The 17,730-nt window shown below is 37.5% G+C and overlaps 4 protein-coding genes across 4 annotated transcripts; 2 read left to right on the top strand and 2 right to left on the bottom strand.

Annotated features, from left to right (window-relative positions):
- Positions 1–302: 302 nt before the first annotated feature.
- ASPACDRAFT_63590 (uncharacterized protein) lies at positions 303–2,902 on the top strand (the record flags this gene model as incomplete). The annotated part of the gene is made up of 9 exons (XM_020203906.1): positions 303–343; positions 393–441; positions 482–487; positions 520–551; positions 596–691; positions 745–940; positions 993–1,094; positions 1,338–1,545; positions 1,647–2,902. The coding sequence occupies 9 exons, from the start codon at positions 303–305 to the stop codon at positions 2,900–2,902; spliced, it is 1,986 nt and encodes a 661-aa protein (XP_020052446.1).
- Positions 2,903–3,573: 671 nt separating this feature from the next.
- On the bottom strand, positions 3,574–6,783 carry ASPACDRAFT_81324 (DDHD family phospholipase). The gene is made up of 4 exons (XM_020205852.1): positions 5,876–6,783; positions 5,118–5,823; positions 3,784–5,001; positions 3,574–3,723 (listed from the first exon to the last, which is right to left on the bottom strand). The coding sequence occupies exons 1-4, from the start codon at positions 6,561–6,563 to the stop codon at positions 3,585–3,587; spliced, it is 2,751 nt and encodes a 916-aa protein (XP_020052445.1). The 5' UTR covers positions 6,564–6,783; the 3' UTR covers positions 3,574–3,584.
- Positions 6,784–7,118: 335 nt separating this feature from the next.
- Positions 7,119–10,132, top strand: sac6 (fimbrin). Its single transcript, XM_020196824.1, has 6 exons — positions 7,119–7,398; positions 7,484–7,557; positions 7,610–7,820; positions 7,872–8,557; positions 8,683–9,665; positions 9,724–10,132. Exons 2-6 carry the CDS (start codon positions 7,535–7,537, stop codon positions 9,756–9,758), a joined length of 1,938 nt encoding a protein of 645 aa, XP_020052444.1. The 5' UTR covers positions 7,119–7,398; positions 7,484–7,534; the 3' UTR covers positions 9,759–10,132.
- A 796-nt stretch (positions 10,133–10,928) lies between these two features.
- ASPACDRAFT_63587 (RNA-binding protein) lies at positions 10,929–12,024 on the bottom strand (the record flags this gene model as incomplete). Its single annotated transcript, XM_020203905.1, has 5 exons — positions 10,929–10,984; positions 11,033–11,402; positions 11,455–11,554; positions 11,604–11,660; positions 11,942–12,024. 5 exons carry the CDS (start codon positions 12,022–12,024, stop codon positions 10,929–10,931), a joined length of 666 nt encoding a protein of 221 aa, XP_020052443.1.
- Positions 12,025–17,730: the final 5,706 nt, after the last annotated feature.

The raw sequence follows: 17,730 nt of genomic DNA, 5'->3' as shown, positions 1-17,730 counted from the left end.
AGGGTTCGCGGAGGTTCACACTATTCCTCCGTGCCACTAAGGGCCAGCATTGACATGGTTCATTTTCGAAGTCGTTTGAACAGTTCGAATGTACATGGCAGCGAACACTACCTAGTCGTCAATGTCAGGAAACAGTTACTTACCCTTCATACCACCATAATACATGTTTTTTATAACCATCTACCGAAGCAAAACTACTGGGTACTCTATCTACCTACGTAGAGATAAAAAACACGGTCAACCGTTGATCTGATATTTACAATACAGTATCTTCTCATTATCGCACCATTGTTGCTGGATACATGTCACGATTACTCGGACGCTGTACGGCTAGTATAAGTTAGTATGTACAGTACAGTAAGATACAACAGCTTATCATATACTACCGTTAGTGCCAGTCGTGCTCGGCGCGAAGCGTCTCACGGCGGCAAGGCACATGATGTGTGATAAGACCTCCATCGAGTGCTAGAACTGCTGATAGACCTTTGTAAGTGATTTTGTTGGGCTAACTTCTCCAAGGTTGTTGTCTTGCTATCAGCTTGCATCTATCTGTATGTTTTTCATGCGATACTGCTTTTTATTTACACCACATTAGGATCCGTCAAGGATCCAGAGTACCATTCCCCACCGCCTTTTCCTGTCTTATGAGATCTTCAGGCCATTGGCTTCCTAGCGCCTCTAGATACACCATGTATGAGAATGTAATTCTCCGCGATGACTCAATTTAGAATGCTAATCGCATAGGCTTGACCAAAATCACATTGTTGCATCTGATACAACATCGGGACACGATGTAGGGTCGTCACTGGTTTCAAACCAAGATGCGGGCGGCCACGATGGTTCTCCGGAGCGCGATTCCGAGTGTGGATGTAATTCCACGCCGCTTGGTTCAAGACCACCATTCGCAGGAATATCTCGAGAGGAACTCAAAGTATGGGTGGTAATTGGCAGGATTTGACTATCAGACTTGAACGTACTGAGACTGGTGGCAGATACGTACTGCGAACACACAGGTCAACAAAGGTGAGGCGAAATCGGATGAGGACGAGCCACCACAATCAGTGATACATGCTCCTGCAGGTTTTGGTGACTTTGTAAGTGGTTGACATACAAGTCAGCAATCCCATCAGTATCCGCAACCAACCGTTTATTGGTATCTAATGAGGAAAAGGTGAATGGACAAGTGCCATCTGTCAGTACGCTTGCACCACCGTGTGCGTTGAAGTCATATATATCACATCAAACAGCACAGTCATCCTCGGGTCATGATCTTACGGCGATCGCAGTAGTAGTTCACTATCATCCGCCTTGGCTGGAAGCTGACTGACAAGCGCTAGGTTGGGTCTGAAAGCCCTATATCACCAACTCCATCGAGTACTTCAGTTGAACATTCGGAGGGCTGGTCCGAGCGGCCAACACCTCGGGCGCAAACAAGACAAAATTTCGGAGATCCTTACATGCTTTCATGTACCAGTACTGTTGATAGTAGGGCAGATGCTGTCTCTGGAGAAGGAACGCCCTGGCTTTCGATATCCCGTGTTGAGGGTAAGTCAATCCTTTCTGGTATTGATCTCAGGAAATCATCCAACCATGATGACTTGAACGGCCTGGGTCTACGGGTTGTATACCATTCTGACAATAAGCAGAAATTGACGCTTTGACAGCAGCCCTAGCGGAGTGTTGGGCTCTATGCAATTCATTGGCCGTTCTCGGCACTTTACATGGAGAAAGGCACGGATCCTACATCAATACTCAAGATAAGACTTGGGAACTATGCTGGCGTCTATGTCAGGAACTCTATGTCGGTCAGAACGACTACCATCCCTCAAAAGTCAACCCTACTCTTGATATTTGTCATGATTTTTGTCAATCTTTGTTCGAAGCTCGTGAGAAAGAAAACGAGGTCACAGATTCGATTCTCCGTGTCAGTTTTGAGCTCAATAACCATCTCTATAATACGCACGATCGAAACCTGCCGGAGGCTTTCCGTGAGAGGACTCTAGACTTCTACATCACATTGTGTCATCGTCTGATGAAGCAGAGGAGCCTAGTGTCTGAGACAGAATCCCCTTTGGGCGCATGCTGGTCGTTTGCAGAGATGCTCTTCACCATACGCCAGAATAAAAAAGAAAACAAGAAGCCAGACGAAGACTTGCTGGGATCGACGATTCAAGCTTGTTGGGAACTTTGCGATGTTTTCAGGGAAGGTTGGGCACAGCGAAGCCATCGAAGTTCTGACCGTGGAACACCACGGCCAAGTCAAGCAACTTTCCAGCAGGTCGTCGAGCAGGTCAAGGGCTCTCAATTCATTGCTTGTGACGAGGTTTTGGGACAATCTAAAAATCCTGAGACGCCGACTACCGTTTTCGATGATAGTGCAGCCATCTCACCAGATGAGGCACCCCTCCAGAACATTTATGTCTTGGGCCAAGGCTCAATTCAAGCATCGCAAACCGCCTGTTCTCCAAATTCATCAGCTGCATCAGGACAATCACAGTCATCGGAGCAGACCTCATCGACCAAAACAATAACCACCTTGTCGGGAGGATTGAACCTGGCGGCTATCAAATTATTGGTTATAAAGGCTGCAATCAACAGCGGTTATCAGCGTTCTGGGACACAAACTTTCTCGTCATTCGTCAAATCGCTGTCTTCCGATGCATTCGGCTCTACCCCTTGGCAAATATCACTACTGAAGAACTATAAAAGGCTGGTAGCGTTTGACCCAATTTTCAAAGGTGCTAGTTTCCAGGCACGAGCAAGTGCCATTGATGTAGCGCAAGCCGTTCGGCTTGTCGCGCAGGGCGGACAATACCCATGGCTGCTAGATCTTTACCGCTTGGTCTTTGGGTTCCATACAGACGAGGCTATCAACCGGAAGGAGATCATACTTCAAGTATGATCCTATCGCTACATTAGTGTCTTCCCCGCAAATTCTTCGATGCTGACCACTAGGGGCGTGGGTTGCACTCGTGGTTCTCCTGGAGATCACACCAACTGTAAATTGGGCTCTTGTCCACTCTCATCTGTGTACAAGCAAGCAAGGCCCCACTAGCCCCGCCGTCGGAGTCTTGAGCTGACAGTATGTCACGCGCAACTCTCAAGTCACACTGCGTGCTTAATTCCTGCCTGGATAGATGGATGGAAAGAAAGCTTCCTCTAGATTCAGACTGCACTATGCCGGTTGCAAGTAGATATAAATAGTAGAGGTCGTTGGCTCATTCGACGCCGTGCATATCATTCTGGTCCTGTATGGAATATTCTACAATCGCATACTTCCCATATCGATAAGTAGTGAAGCTTGATGACAATAATCCCAAGCATGTTTAGATCAGTATGGCTACAATTAAAGATGGTGCTGATATGGGCTCTTGCACGGTGGAAGGATCAAAGAGGTAAATGGTGTGTATATGCTATTCCGCGCCGTATGCGCACTAACGCCAGTGGTAGCATGTCCCCAAAACATTGATTCTGTATAAGTTCAGAGACTTGCATACATCTAATACGTCTGTTTGGCCTCTCGCAGGGAAGTGATAGATTATAACGACAAAACATCCACGAGTGCTTACCTTTCATTATAGAAGCTAGGGCCGATCTTGAGTTCCTGATGACTGTTCCCTCCTACACAGCATTTGCGATAGCATAAAGTGGCTCACATCCTCATCTGTCCAGTAGCTCAGGTGGCTGGCAATACTTGCAATCATAGATATATCGAATGCACCCCTAGACGGTTAGCGCTTGTCGTTTTCAAAGACCATAATCGACTTGGGACGCCGAACTTACTCCTGTATGCTATAGTCAACACGCCCGTTGGCATTCAGGGCCCTTACCTTTGCATCCTCCAGCAGAATCCTTTTCGAGCCACTATCTGCTCCAGAGGCTCCGCTAGCATGTTCTCTGGCTTGTAAATTCTGCTTCGCTGAAATCTTGTCCCGATGGATTTTTCCGTATAGCGTTTCCAAATCAGAGTGAAGCAGTGTGGGTCGTCGACTTTTGTCTTCACTCAGCGCAGAAGCACCCGCGACCAGTGGTAGATTTTGGGGGTCTTGAGTATTCGCATTGGACGATGAGCGGGTTGAGGCATCCTCGGGACTCAGACCGAGACTACGGTTAAGAAGACTGCTGGCGACACCTGACGTGAAATTCGTCCAGAGAGATCCCACACTTTGGCCGACACGACTACCGATCATGGAAAGACTCTGACCGGATGTTGCCCAAAGACTTTTCTTTACTGACGGCAAAGGCTGCGGCTTGAGCGATGACAGTGCTGGTGAGATCAAAGGCTCTAAACGATAACTCACGGGGTCAGAGGGATGGAAGATATTGTACAGCTGCCCACATTTAGGTGAAGAAACAGATAACTCATTCTGAGCGATCACGGTGCTCGTCTGGTGTGAAGCAAAAGACTTTGCTTGGGGAGTAGGCTGCAATGGTGTTTCCAATGCGCATTTCTCTGGGAAGGACGATACTTCTGCGAGTCCCTCGTCTCGAGCCCGCCGCGCAGCAATAGTCTTCCCTTTGAGCATCTGAAATAATGCTACAGGGGAGCCTAGACAGAAGAATTCTTGGCATTGAAATTCCAAAAAAGAATCTTGACAACATTCTGGCTGTCTGGCATTGACAGAGGCGGCTGCATGATGGCTATCATGGGGTTCATGGCAGAGTATATCAAAGAGGATTGCACTACCAAGAGAATGGCCGCAGAGACTCACTGAGCCTTTGAAGGAAGGATTTCGCTCCTTGAAAAGCCTCAGGATTCTATTGCACTCCCCTTTCACTATGTGAGATATCTGTTCACAATACGCACTCTGATAAAGCAGAACATCCATGGCCAGGTCGGATATGAGATTCCGGACAGCAGGCACGTTGTCGAGTGTAATATCTGATAGAGTAGGGTATGCTGGTATTGCATCTTCGGGAGCCTCCGCGTCCGCTAAGTCGAGTTCCTTCCGACTTTGCTCCATTCGTTGATAGGGAAAATCGAGCATATGTCTCCAACACCTATGACAAATACTGGATCAGTACGTGTCTTTATATGAACACAAGCCATTGAGAGGCTCGGCCAAGGTTAGATATGAAGGGTGGTATCGCAATGTAGAGGGGGGAAATAGACTCACACGGGTAGGACCTGTATGCGGCAGTTTTCATGTTTATCAGCGAATTGCGAGTTGAAGGCTTGAAGATCGGGTGATGCTCGATAAACACTTTTCATCGTTTTGCGTAAAGCATTAACATCGTGTATGAAATTTACACTTTCTAGGCGCAAGCCCAGGCGCTGGCCAATCCCATGAGTGACTAGGACCAAGTGATCTATCTCCCGATCTCGATCTTCATTGGAGTCTCTTGATGCCTCCATCTCCTTCTGATCTTGCGTACGCATTTGCTCTTCAAGCTCGGCCAATTCTGAGCGATCATCTGCCCCATTACACGGCTCTTTGGTTGCAGACCCTGTTGTTGTATTCGTTAGACTGGGGTTGTCCGGTCCAGTCAATTCGGTCAAACCCAACAACTTGGATTCTACTTCGAGCTGCGCTGGTAGTTTGCTGCGACGCTTGAGCCCATCGTGTGTCTGCTTTGGTGGGGTGCCACATTTTGATGAATCTGTGGGCTTCTTCGCTTCATTGAAGCCACGTACAAGTTTTGTGCCTGCGACAGCACCCAGCTTTTGGTATACGGTCGTGCTGACCCTGGACATGAAGTCATCACTTGTCAGCAGCGCAGTGGAAGCATCTTGATATGTGACTATATTGCTCATATATGCGCCGAACAATCGATAATCCCTTGGTTCATTACTGGTTCCGGGAGTACCACGGGGGCTAGAATCTGTTTGACAAAATGAGCGATTCATCTGTTGACTTGCGCGTTCTTAACTTACCTTGGTGACTAAGTGTTGTCGACGAAGCAGTTGATGGAGAGCGACGGGTGTCCAAGCATCGCCAGGGTTTTAGCTTTAGATATCCCTCCTCAAGCTGTGTTGCTAAGTTCTCTTCGCATGGCTTCATAGTCGATCCTTCCTGAAAGAACCAGGTCCCGCGGCGCACTTCATATATGGGGCCTACCCAGTACGTTGGCGCCAGCTCCCTATATTCCACGTTCACATCGAACAAGAAGTCTTCATTCACGGGAACCTTGGTTGGGACGCGTGAACGGCCAGGGTCTGCTTGTTCGTGGCTAAAGTTCTCATTTTCAACCTCGATGTCCGATATCCTTTGGAAAGCTTCTTCAATGGCATGAGAGTCTCTAGTTGAGAATTGCACAAATTTCTTGGGGGGTGGCAGCTTGAGATCTTCTTTGTTCCGAGCACTGGTAGACAGCTCTGGCTTCCTTTTTGGAGAGTCCACTGCATAAAACCACTTGACACTCAAGGGCGGGCAGTCTTCAGGGTACCGGTGTAAGCTGAGTCTGTACCTATGCGTGACAGCATGGTCTTGTCCTTGGGATTGCTTCAGGATATTCTGTATATCGTGTTGCTTGTCTGTAGTAGACAAGGGTATCGAGCTCTGGGGGCTATTCCAAGGCGAAATTGCCCCTAGGAAAGGACCCCGTTGGCTTTCTTTTGGCATGAAGCTCAGGAGAGCTCGTGGTCTCGTGGCAAAAGCCAATGCGCCTACGTCAGATGAATTAATAAAAAGATAGTACCAGACGAGGCTGTGAGACCTCAGAGGACTAGGTGCTTGTATTAATCCGCAGAGGGTGCTCGGAATCACAAATATTCACCCGTGCTTTCTGGCCTTGTTGGCATTTAACTAAGGCTTTGTGGATCGGCCGCCCAAAAGCTTCGTAGCTGACCACCTCCTCGTAAGTTACATAGGAATAAATTATGTCAATTTGCAGGTGCTTACGATTTAGCGGGTGGGTGACTAGTCACATATGCCGCATATTGTCAATCACTTATATCAGTCATCAAGGATGATGGTTTATCTAGTGATCAAAATTGAGAGCTCAGCCGGTGCCGTAACGCAATTAAGACGGCGACATCATCAGGCATTAGGCAGCAGCAGCCGGCAGCAGCCGCCCACGCATTCTACGTCATTAACCAGATACTCTATTCACATATTAGTGTTTATGTATGCCAGGGACCATACCGTAGTTACATCTGTCTTTTTGTGAACAGTAATGTATTGGTCAGGTAAATTATACACAATGACTACTAGGTAGCCAACATGGAGGCTAGTTACACACGCGGTTCCAAGCTGACCGATCCTAAGAGTTCTTCTGTGGAATTCCCGGTAACCTAACTTAGTGAGCGATGCCAGTCATCCCATCCTAACCCCACCTTGTCATTGGGTTCCTACACTAGTGCAGTTCTCCCTCGAGGACCAGACGGCAACCAACCCCACAGAGTCTCCTTCGTTCATCATACCAGCAGCTCCCACCCCCCAACAAGGTCACTTAAACGTTGAGTGCTCACCTAGTCACCTACAGATACTTACGTGTAGTATCTTCCCCCGCAAGTTGCGATTCTGAATCTTTGAACTTTCAGCTCGCTCAAGAAGCCTATTTCTTCAAGGTCGAGGGAGACCACAAGGAGAAAATGAACGTGCTCAAACTACAGAGGTTCGCATCGATACCACGAGTAGAAGCTGCGGGGTCACTGACCATGGCTCAGGAAATTCCCGCAATTCGACCAGGCAGACATTTTCTCCCTCCAAGATGCGTTTCGGAAGCTGGATGTCGACGACAGGGGCTATCTCGACGAGGCCACTGTGATCAAGGCAACGCAACAAACAGAACGGAAGCCTTATGACGTCGTACGCCAAGCCTTGAAAGAGGTCGAGTTGGACAGTTCCCGCCGCGTCGAACTGGAGGACTACGTGGATGTTAGTATCCTGAAATGCACTTTCGTCAATAATGCTAACGCAAATCGGCAGCTCATCTCCAAAGTTCGCTTTTCACCAGCGCAAAATCAGGCTGGTGGCCATGGTCCCGCAGCAGTCATACCAGGAAATGTCACTGGGCAGTCCCGCCACGTCTCCAAGGGGAGCATCGGTGGAAAAATCCACGTACAAGGCTCGTCCGCAAATGTGACACACACCATAAACGAAGATGAGAGGACCGAATTCACCAGGCATATCAATGCTGTTCTCGCAGGGGACCCAGACATCGGCCACTCTCTACCTTTTCCTACCGATACCTTTGAGATGTTCGATAAATGCAAGGACGGTTTAGTGCTAGCAAAGCTTATCAATGACAGCGTTCCAGACACGATCGATGAGCGTGTTCTTAACAAGCCTGGGAAAAGAACGAAGGAATTGAACGCTTTCCACATGACCGAGAATAACAACATTGTCATCAACTCCGCCAAGGGAATAGGGTGCTCGGTTGTCAACATAGGGAGCGGCGATATTATCGAAGTTCGTGAGCATCTTATTCTGGGCCTCATTTGGCAAATCATTCGCCGAGGTCTGCTCGGAAAGATTGACATAAAACTTCATCCGGAACTTTACCGGCTGCTTGAAGAAGACGAAACATTGGAGCAGTTCCTTCGCCTTCCTCCGGAGCAGATATTGCTACGTTGGTTCAACTATCACTTGAAGAATGCAAAGTGGGATAGAAGGTATGATATCTCACACAAGAAACCAAACTGCGCAATCTCCGTCCGCCTCGATGACTAGTCCGATCTAGGACTAATCTACTAATTCACGGAGATTTGGATGAAAATATTTAACTAACATGACATAGAGTTACAAATTTCTCAACCGATGTGAAAGACGGGGAGAACTACACCATACTACTCAATCAACTGGCGCCTGAGATCTGCTCGAGGGATCCCCTTCGAGTTCAAGACTTGGTTCAGCGTGCTGAACATGTTCTGACAAATGCGGAAAAGCTCGAGTGTCGAAAGTTCCTGACCCCTACTTCGTTGGTTGCAGGGAATCCGAAGCTTAATCTCGCATTTGTGGCAAACTTGTTCAACACAATTCCTGGTCTTGACCCGATTACAGAAGAAGAGAAACTCGAGGTTGAGGACTTCGATGCTGAGGGCGAACGAGAGGCCAGAGTTTTCACTCTTTGGCTAAACTCCCTTGACGTACAGCCTTCTGTCAACTCACTGTTCGATGACCTACGCGATGGAACCATCCTGCTACAAGCGTATGATAAGGTAATTTCTGGCAGTGTGAACTGGAAACATGTCAACAAGCCTCCAACGTCTGGCGGAGACATGATGCGGTTCAAGGCAGTCGAGAACACCAATTATGCAATCGAGCTTGGTAAACACATAGGTTTCTCCCTTGTAGGTGTACAAGGAGCGGATATCACTGATGGCCAAAGGACTCTTACGTTGGGGCTGGTCTGGCAACTCATGCGAAAAGATATCACTATTACTCTCTCCGGCCTAGCACAACGCATGGGCAAACGCGAAATGACTGATGCAGAGATGATAAAATGGGCAAATGAGATGTCCCGCAGGGGAGGAAGAACTACGACAATTCGCAATTTCAAGGATCCGTCTATTGGATCGGGTATCTTCCTACTTGATGTGCTCAATGGCATGAAGAGCAGTTACGTTGATTATGAGCTCGTGACGCCTGGCCGGAGCGAGGAGGAGGCCTATGCCAACGCTAAGTTGAGTATTAGCATAGCACGAAAGCTCGGGGCGACGATTTGGCTGGTCCCCGAAGATATTTGTCAAGTTCGGTCTCGCCTAGTGACCACTTTCATTGGTAAGTTCATTGCAATTGATCTATACCGAAGCATATGGAAATTGACCATATACTGCAGGTTCGCTCATGGCTACATACGAGAAAATGCAATAGTTCGTTCAATCCAGGACTCTTACGCAAGGAGAGCTTCGTCTATGTTCTTAGACTCCATGTTGCAAATGCCAAAGTCCCTGTTTTTAGTTATAGTTCTATCTAAATATAACCTTTAATCAAGGTTCTAACATGTCTAAAAGATTCTTCCTAGCTGCCAGCCACCCTTTTCGAGGGTTTGCCTATGAGTTTTAAACTATGGTGGGCCGTTCCTCAATTTCCAAGACAAGACTCACCAGGAAAGGATTATTTTGCCTTTCATGGTTCTGAGCACTCGGTGACATTATAATAGCCACTTATAGCTTCACATACAGACCCAAAAAAGCAGCAGCAGCGCGTTTTTATAGATTTATGGATACTCTCATATGATTCCCGGGACAATCGTCCGAAACCATAGATTGTAAGACAAAGGGATTAAGAAAAATTGATACAACTAGCATGTATCTACGTCTTGTTTGGCGAAAGCTGATATGATAGTCTCAAGGACGCTTACCAGGGCTCCTCAAAAAGTTTCTGCAGAGTAGAATCGGATGTCTCGAGTACAAGCTACGGCTCCTACGGCAGACCGTTTCGGAAAAAAAAGGGGTTGATCAGGAATTCGGACGGACGAGTGGGACGAGGGATGAGGGATGAAAGATCGAGTGATATTAATTTGCGACTCGTGGACGAAGAAACTGGCCGCCAGTTATCGTGAGGATGGTTAAAGGACGACAAAGACTGGCGTTAAATCAAGATAGGAAAGAGGCTCGCTCGACGTTCGTTCGGCAAAGTTTCGAGCTGCTGACCAGGATAAATAACAAATTGACGAACCATCTAGGCCGCGCCGTCCCTCCCCCAACCAGGAGTCTTTGCTTCATCCCTACGATGGATAACATCGTGAATGAATCAAGGCGGGACGGGTCGGTGAATGAAACGATCATAGGAGATACCAATAAGCATGTAGCTGTGAGGGGGACAGGGGAAACAGGGGGAACACCAAGGCACTATAAGCTCTAGGGCTTAAAAGGTCAAGAAGCACTAGGCAATTATAGGGGGGAGGTAAGAAAGTCAAAGCTGATTACCGATAGAATTGCCTCGGGTATTAAGGGTGTCGCCTCTCCCATAGGCAAGGCATTATACCAGAACGGCCTGATATATGACTTTGGGTATCAGCGAGCCAGGCAGGAGAGCAACCTACTCCGCGGTGTCCAGTTCATCATGAGCAGAAGGCAAGGGGTCTAACGGGGCCACTTAAGAGGGATCAATATCTTGTTAATGTTGAATGTTAGACGACTGACCTTTTCTTTCATCGCCATTTGGTCCGTTTTCACGATCATCGTCGTTTCGTTCTCGCTCATCATCCCGGCGTTCCCGACCTTCTTTGACATCACGATCTCTCTCATCAGGGCTACGGGAGCGATCACGAGAACGCTCACGTTCACGTCTGTCATAATCACGATCCCGACGCTCATAATCACGGTCCCGACGCTCGTAGTCACGATCATGGCGGTCATACTCCCGATCATACCTTTCATCCCTGCGCGGAGAGTAATCGCCACGGCTGCGTCGAGGCGAAGGAGAGCGGCCACGGCGGGGAGGGGTACGGTCACGCCGACGGTCGCGACCAGAATCGAAACGCCAGGAGGCAGAAGGGGGAGTCCGAGCCCACTTTGACATGTTAGCTGAGGATTTTCATGGTGTGGGCAGCCGGATGACAAACCTCTATCTTCAATAAATCATCGCGGCCAATTCGCTTATTGTGCATCTCATGATAGGCATCATCTGCATCACGGCGACTCTCATACTCCACGAAAGCAAACCTGCCAACGTAAGTCAAGGTCGAGAGTGTAGAATGGCTTGGTGACATACAGTCTGCTCGACGGAGTTCGCGGTGCTGGAATATCACAACGCACAAGTCGGCCATACCTACAAGAAAAGTCAGGAACAATTGAAGCCCAGATACTCATTACAATGTAAATTTTGACTCGGGAGAATGATGAACAGGTAGATAGTGGTAGTATTGGGTTTGGCGGAGAATTCCGCTCACAGCACTACCACAGAGCAGCAATGAGAGAGAATCTCTCTAAAACGGGAAAAAGTGAACAGCTTCGCCTGCGATACTGCGAGACTCCGTCGAGTGTTTTCGCGTTTGAGGAGACGAGTCGGTGGATGTAGTAGCGAGTAGGCAATCGACGAGCGGCACGTACCGTTCGAATTCGTAGGCAAGATCGCGAGCTCGAGTCCCGTGCCCGAAGCCGGTGACATATAAGGTAGTGCCAGGACGAGACATGCTATGAGCGTGGCTAGATCAGTTTTTATAGGTAGGAATGGAGAGATGTGTTGGCTGCTCGAAGGATAATTGAAGTAAGTGAGGTCAGTAAGGGAGCTTTGGGATGCTAGAGTCGATTTAGCACATGTTCTACGGGTGGTCAAACATACCACTAACGACGTTCTTAGTAAGCCGAGAGGACGGCTAGCAACAAGACTGTCAGGTTGCATGTGAGCCCACCTTGTTATTTCGATCACATAGCACAAAAATTGCTTACCGCCTGGAAATTTTACATAGTTCCTAACCTACCTTATCACTTATAAAAAGTATAAAGTTTTTAGTACTATCTTTTCATATGTTAACAATTAACTACTCTTAATAGAAGGTTTATTGGACTACTTTTTGAGTAGTTGATAGGTAATTTATCAGTATCTGTATGTTGCCGATCGAGGCCTCAAAAGAAGGATTTTGTAGATAGATTCATCTCAGCACGCTTAGCTCCTCTGGATGTGGAATGATTGCCTTAAAAGTATATTTAAATTATGCATTCATTGTAGCGTATATCATCTATGACTGTGGCCGCAATCCTAAGCGGTTATTCTGCTACTGTTGACTGCTTTGTTGTAGCGGCTTTAGTGGTGATTTCGCTGACGTTGATTCTGCCGTTGTTTTCTGTTTTTGGCGATTCTTTTATGGTTCGATCTCCTATCGGTTTGTTTATAAATTAATTATTATAAATTAAGAATTTCAATATAATCAATTAATTTATCTGCTGTAACAGTTATATTTGAGAATATATTCAATTATGTCACATTTGTTTGTCTGTAATAATATTCTGCCGTTCGTTTATGTGGCTGCCTTTCTCACCGCCCTGGCAGCAGAACTTTAATATAACTAATTTCTCTATTTTTTGTTATCTCCAATAATTATTATAATTAATTAAAATAATCATATTAAGTTATATATTATTAATCATATTTTAAAGTATATTCTACAGCTGTCTAGATGTATTTTTAATATATTTTTAAAAAATATATATTAACCGGTGTCAGGGCCGAGCAAATCAGTTTATTTCTACCAACTTAGTACTAAAGATATAAAATATCAAAAATAAGAAGAAAAAAAGAAAATAAAAAAAGAAAATATAAATCTACAGCTTATTTATCATAAAAGCAGATCAGAAAATAAACAGAATAAATATAATAAATATATTAAATAAAATTGATCAGATTAAAAAACTGTGTATTTTAGATAGATTAAATTCTTAAAATTAACTAAATTAATTAGATTAGCTAAATTAACTAAATTATTTTTATATTATTTTTATTGTAAATTTTAATTATCTATAAATACAAAATATTTCTAGAATTAATTTTCTATTTTTTTAGATTAATAACTAGGTATAATAAGCTTTATAGTATAATATTAGAAAATTTATTATAATTAATTCTAATTAAAACTATTTAATTTACAGCTGTTACTTGAATAAATAAATATTTTAAAAATCCAAATTAATTAAATATAATAGAAATTTTTTTGATTATTAGTAGTATATTTTTTAAATTATTAATTAAATATTAAATCTAGTTTTTTATTTAGGTTTTTCAATTTATTTTAATATATTAGGTACTTTTAATACATATGAAAATTGAGAATTTTATTTATTTTATATTTTATATTTTTATTTATTTTTATTAATTCGGCTTAATCCTAAATATATTCTAATACCAAATTATCAATAAATATAAATTAAAGTTTTTTTAAAATAAAATATAAAATACACTTTAATGTTGATTACTAATTAAATCTAAAATATATTTTTTATTTTAAGACTTTATATAAGCTGTATTATTTATTAGCTAATTTTTCAAACAGCTGTTTCTAATTTTTATTTAAATAATTAATATAAATTTTATTTTTATTTAAAATAATAATTTTTAATAATAATTTATCTATATAGTTTAGTACTTTAAAATATTAGTAATATCTATTTTAATATATTTTTAAAGTTTTTTAAAATAAGCTATAGTATTTTGTATATAAATGATTTTTATAGTTTTTAATTTTATATTTACTAAAAAAGTTTAATAGAAATAGTTAAAACTAATATTTATATTTAATTTAAAAAATATATTGTTATGGAAAAGACAAATTCATAAGTATTATATTAGTCGGTTAAGAGAAAAGAGATAAGAACAACTAAAAAATTATAAAATTAAAATTCTACTATATAAAACAGTTAGAAAAATAGAAAAAACAGAATAGTAGAATATTAGTATAATAATATTTATTATAAATACTGGTTTTTAAAACTAATATTGTTAGAAGCTATATATATATAAATAAATTAATAAATTAATAAATTAATAAATAAAATATATTATAATTTAGAATATATAAAAATATTTTAATATAAGATATAAAGTATAAAATATTAGATATAAAAAATATATAAAAACATAAAAATATAATTTATAATAATATAAATTGTAAGATATAAAAATAATATATTTAAAAAATATAAAAATAATAATAGACAGATATTCAGTATATTAAATATAAAAATAGAAATAAAAAGAAAAAATAATAAAAAATAGATTATATAAAATAATTTAAATAATAATTTTTAAATTTTTAATTAAGTTGTTTACAGTGATGTTGGATATATATATCTATATATTATTTTAAAACTATATTTAAATTAATAAAAGAATATTATATAATAAATATATAATAGCAGCTGTAATAAATAGTATATTTATAAAAAATAAAAAAATTTTTTAATAGTTTTAATTAAAAAAATATTTATTAATAATAGAAAGTAGTTTAGTAAGAATATAAGTATACAGATTTTTATTAATAAAAATAAATTTAAATTATATTATGAATATAATAAAATAAAATTTTATTATAATATAAATATAATAAAATAAATTTTTATTAAAATATAAATATAATAAAATAAATTAAAATAATATATATGGTAACCGATAATTTTAATAAAAAATAAATTAATATATTATTAGAATAATTTTTTTATCTATTCGGAAACAGTAGGTAAAATATATTTTTTTATAGAAATATAAATATATATTATTATTAAAAATAAAATATATAGATTTATAACTAATATTATATTTTTTATATAAATAGATATATATTTTAATATTTTTAGTATTAAACTAATATATAAAGTTTTAAATATTTTCGATAAGATAGTTATTAATATTTTTTAAAATAATTAGATTAATATAGAAAATATTAAAATATTTAGTTTAAGATAGTACATTTTTATTAAAAGATTATATGTATGTTTAAAAAAAATTATATATAAAATAATAAAATAAATAACTGGTAATTGCAGATAAGAAAAACATAATTATAAATATAATATTAAAGAATATAATGATATAATTTTAAATATTTTAAATAGTTTTATAATATATTATAATATTATATTTTAGATTATATATTTAAATCAATTATTAGTTTAAGAATATAATACAATAGAATAAAATCAAGAATATTTTATATATATATATATAATTTTTTAAAAAAACTAATATAAATTAAAAGTTACATTCGGATATAAAATAATATAACATATCTTAATTATAAAATTATATATAATTAATAAAAATAATATCTTATTATTAAAGTATTTAAATTAATTTTTTAAATAATAGATTAAAATATTTTATAAATTTATTAATTATAATAAGAAGCTGGTTATATCTATTTAATATAAATAAAATTATAATAAAATCTATTATTATGATTAAAAATAATAAATATTTTAAAAATTCCAATAAATTTTACAGTTTTAAGAACGATGTTTATATTAATGATTATATATATAAAATTAATAATATAAAAAGACGAATGTCAAAAGACGAACGATCGAAAGATATAATATTAGAATATATAATATAATAAATAAAAATAAGAAAAAATAAATAATAAAAAAATAAAAAATGATTAGATACAGTATTAAATATAAATATTAAATAGTTCGATATAGTTAAAAATATAGTATTTATAATTATAAATTAATTTATCTATAGTAATATCTTCTTTATATATTTATTTATTAAATTAAAAATTATATTTTTTTTAATATATTAGATATTACATATAATTATAGTACGGTGTCGACTATATAGAATAATATATTTATTAAGAACGGCGGCAATTTTCTAACAGTCTGATTATTTAAAAAATATTTATTTATATTATTTAAAGAACGGGAGTCAGAACAACCGAAAAGATTTTTACTTAAAAATATAGATTTAAAATATATAATTAATATAATAAAATATATATATTATAAATCGGAAAGATCGAATTTATATATATATTAATCAATAGAAGTAATAATATAAAAGAAATTAATATATTACTATAATAATTTAAATTTTATATTAATATTATAAGAAATAAAAATATTGAAATTTTTATAGAAATATAGATATATATAATATTTATATATAAATTTAAAAATTTATAATATAAACTATAGATTTTTTTATATAAACTGCAGCAAATTTTTAATACTTTGTCTGTATTAAAATAAAAGAAAAATTTTTAAATAATTTAAATATTTTTAAAAATAATAATTTTTTTAGTTTTATATTTTTTAGTATTAGTATATTTATAGAAACGACTAGAATTTTTTTTCAATTTTAATATTTTGAAATAAAATATTTATATTTTTAGATAGTAGAACGATAATTTAAACAGACGGATGTTTTGAATATTTAAAAGTATAAATATTAAGAATATTTTTTATTAATATATTCAGATTCGAATCAATATTTAAAATAATAGATAGAATAACTGTAAACTACTATTAAATTTTGATTAAAATATATATACAATATATTATTATTTTATTAATTTAACTTATTTATTTTAACTGACTATCAGTTTAAAGATAGAATATAATAAAATATAATTTTATAAAATTAAAAAATATTGAAATTTTTTTAAAAAGATAATATAAATCTAATATTACAGTCTGAAATAAAGTAACTTTAGAATATTCTAATTATTAATTTTTTTATATAATTAATAAAAATAAGATTTTTATTAATCTGCCTATTATTGAGAATAATTCTTTAGTATATTAATATATTTAATAAACTTGTTAATCATAATATAAATAGTATTATATTTATAATTATTTAGAAGATTAATAATAAAATTTATAATAACAGTTTTAAACAGTTTATTTAAGATAATAGATTAGAATATATTATATAATAATAATAATATATTTTATTTTTAAAATATATAAAATAATAGATAATATATTAATAAAGTAGTTTATATTTTTTATATAAAATAAGACTATTCAGCTTTAAAGTATATTTATTAAATTTTTAATAATAATAATTATTATAAATTAAATAAAAATTTTAAATATAAGTAAATAAAATAGATATATCTATAGTTTTTTAAAAATTATAAATTTATTATTTTTAATAATATTAATATATTTATAATTTTAAACGGTAATTCGACCGGTAACAGTATTATAAATAATATATTTAAATATAAAAATAAATTATTTTTAAAATTATAAGATATATTAATTTTAAACTTTTTTTAAAATAATAATAATTTTAGAAGTATATTTATCAGATATATAATTATTACAGATATAATATTTAAACATTTTATATTAATTAATTATATCTATTATACTCAGATGTAGCCCTGTACAGA

Source organism: Aspergillus aculeatus (genome assembly GCF_001890905.1).
Source record: "Aspergillus aculeatus ATCC 16872 unplaced genomic scaffold ASPACscaffold_17, whole genome shotgun sequence".
NCBI classification, from domain to species: Eukaryota; Fungi; Ascomycota; class Eurotiomycetes; order Eurotiales; family Aspergillaceae; genus Aspergillus; species Aspergillus aculeatus.
The sequence above is the reverse complement of the archived record's forward strand: the minus strand, read 5'-3'. Positions and strand labels throughout refer to the sequence as shown.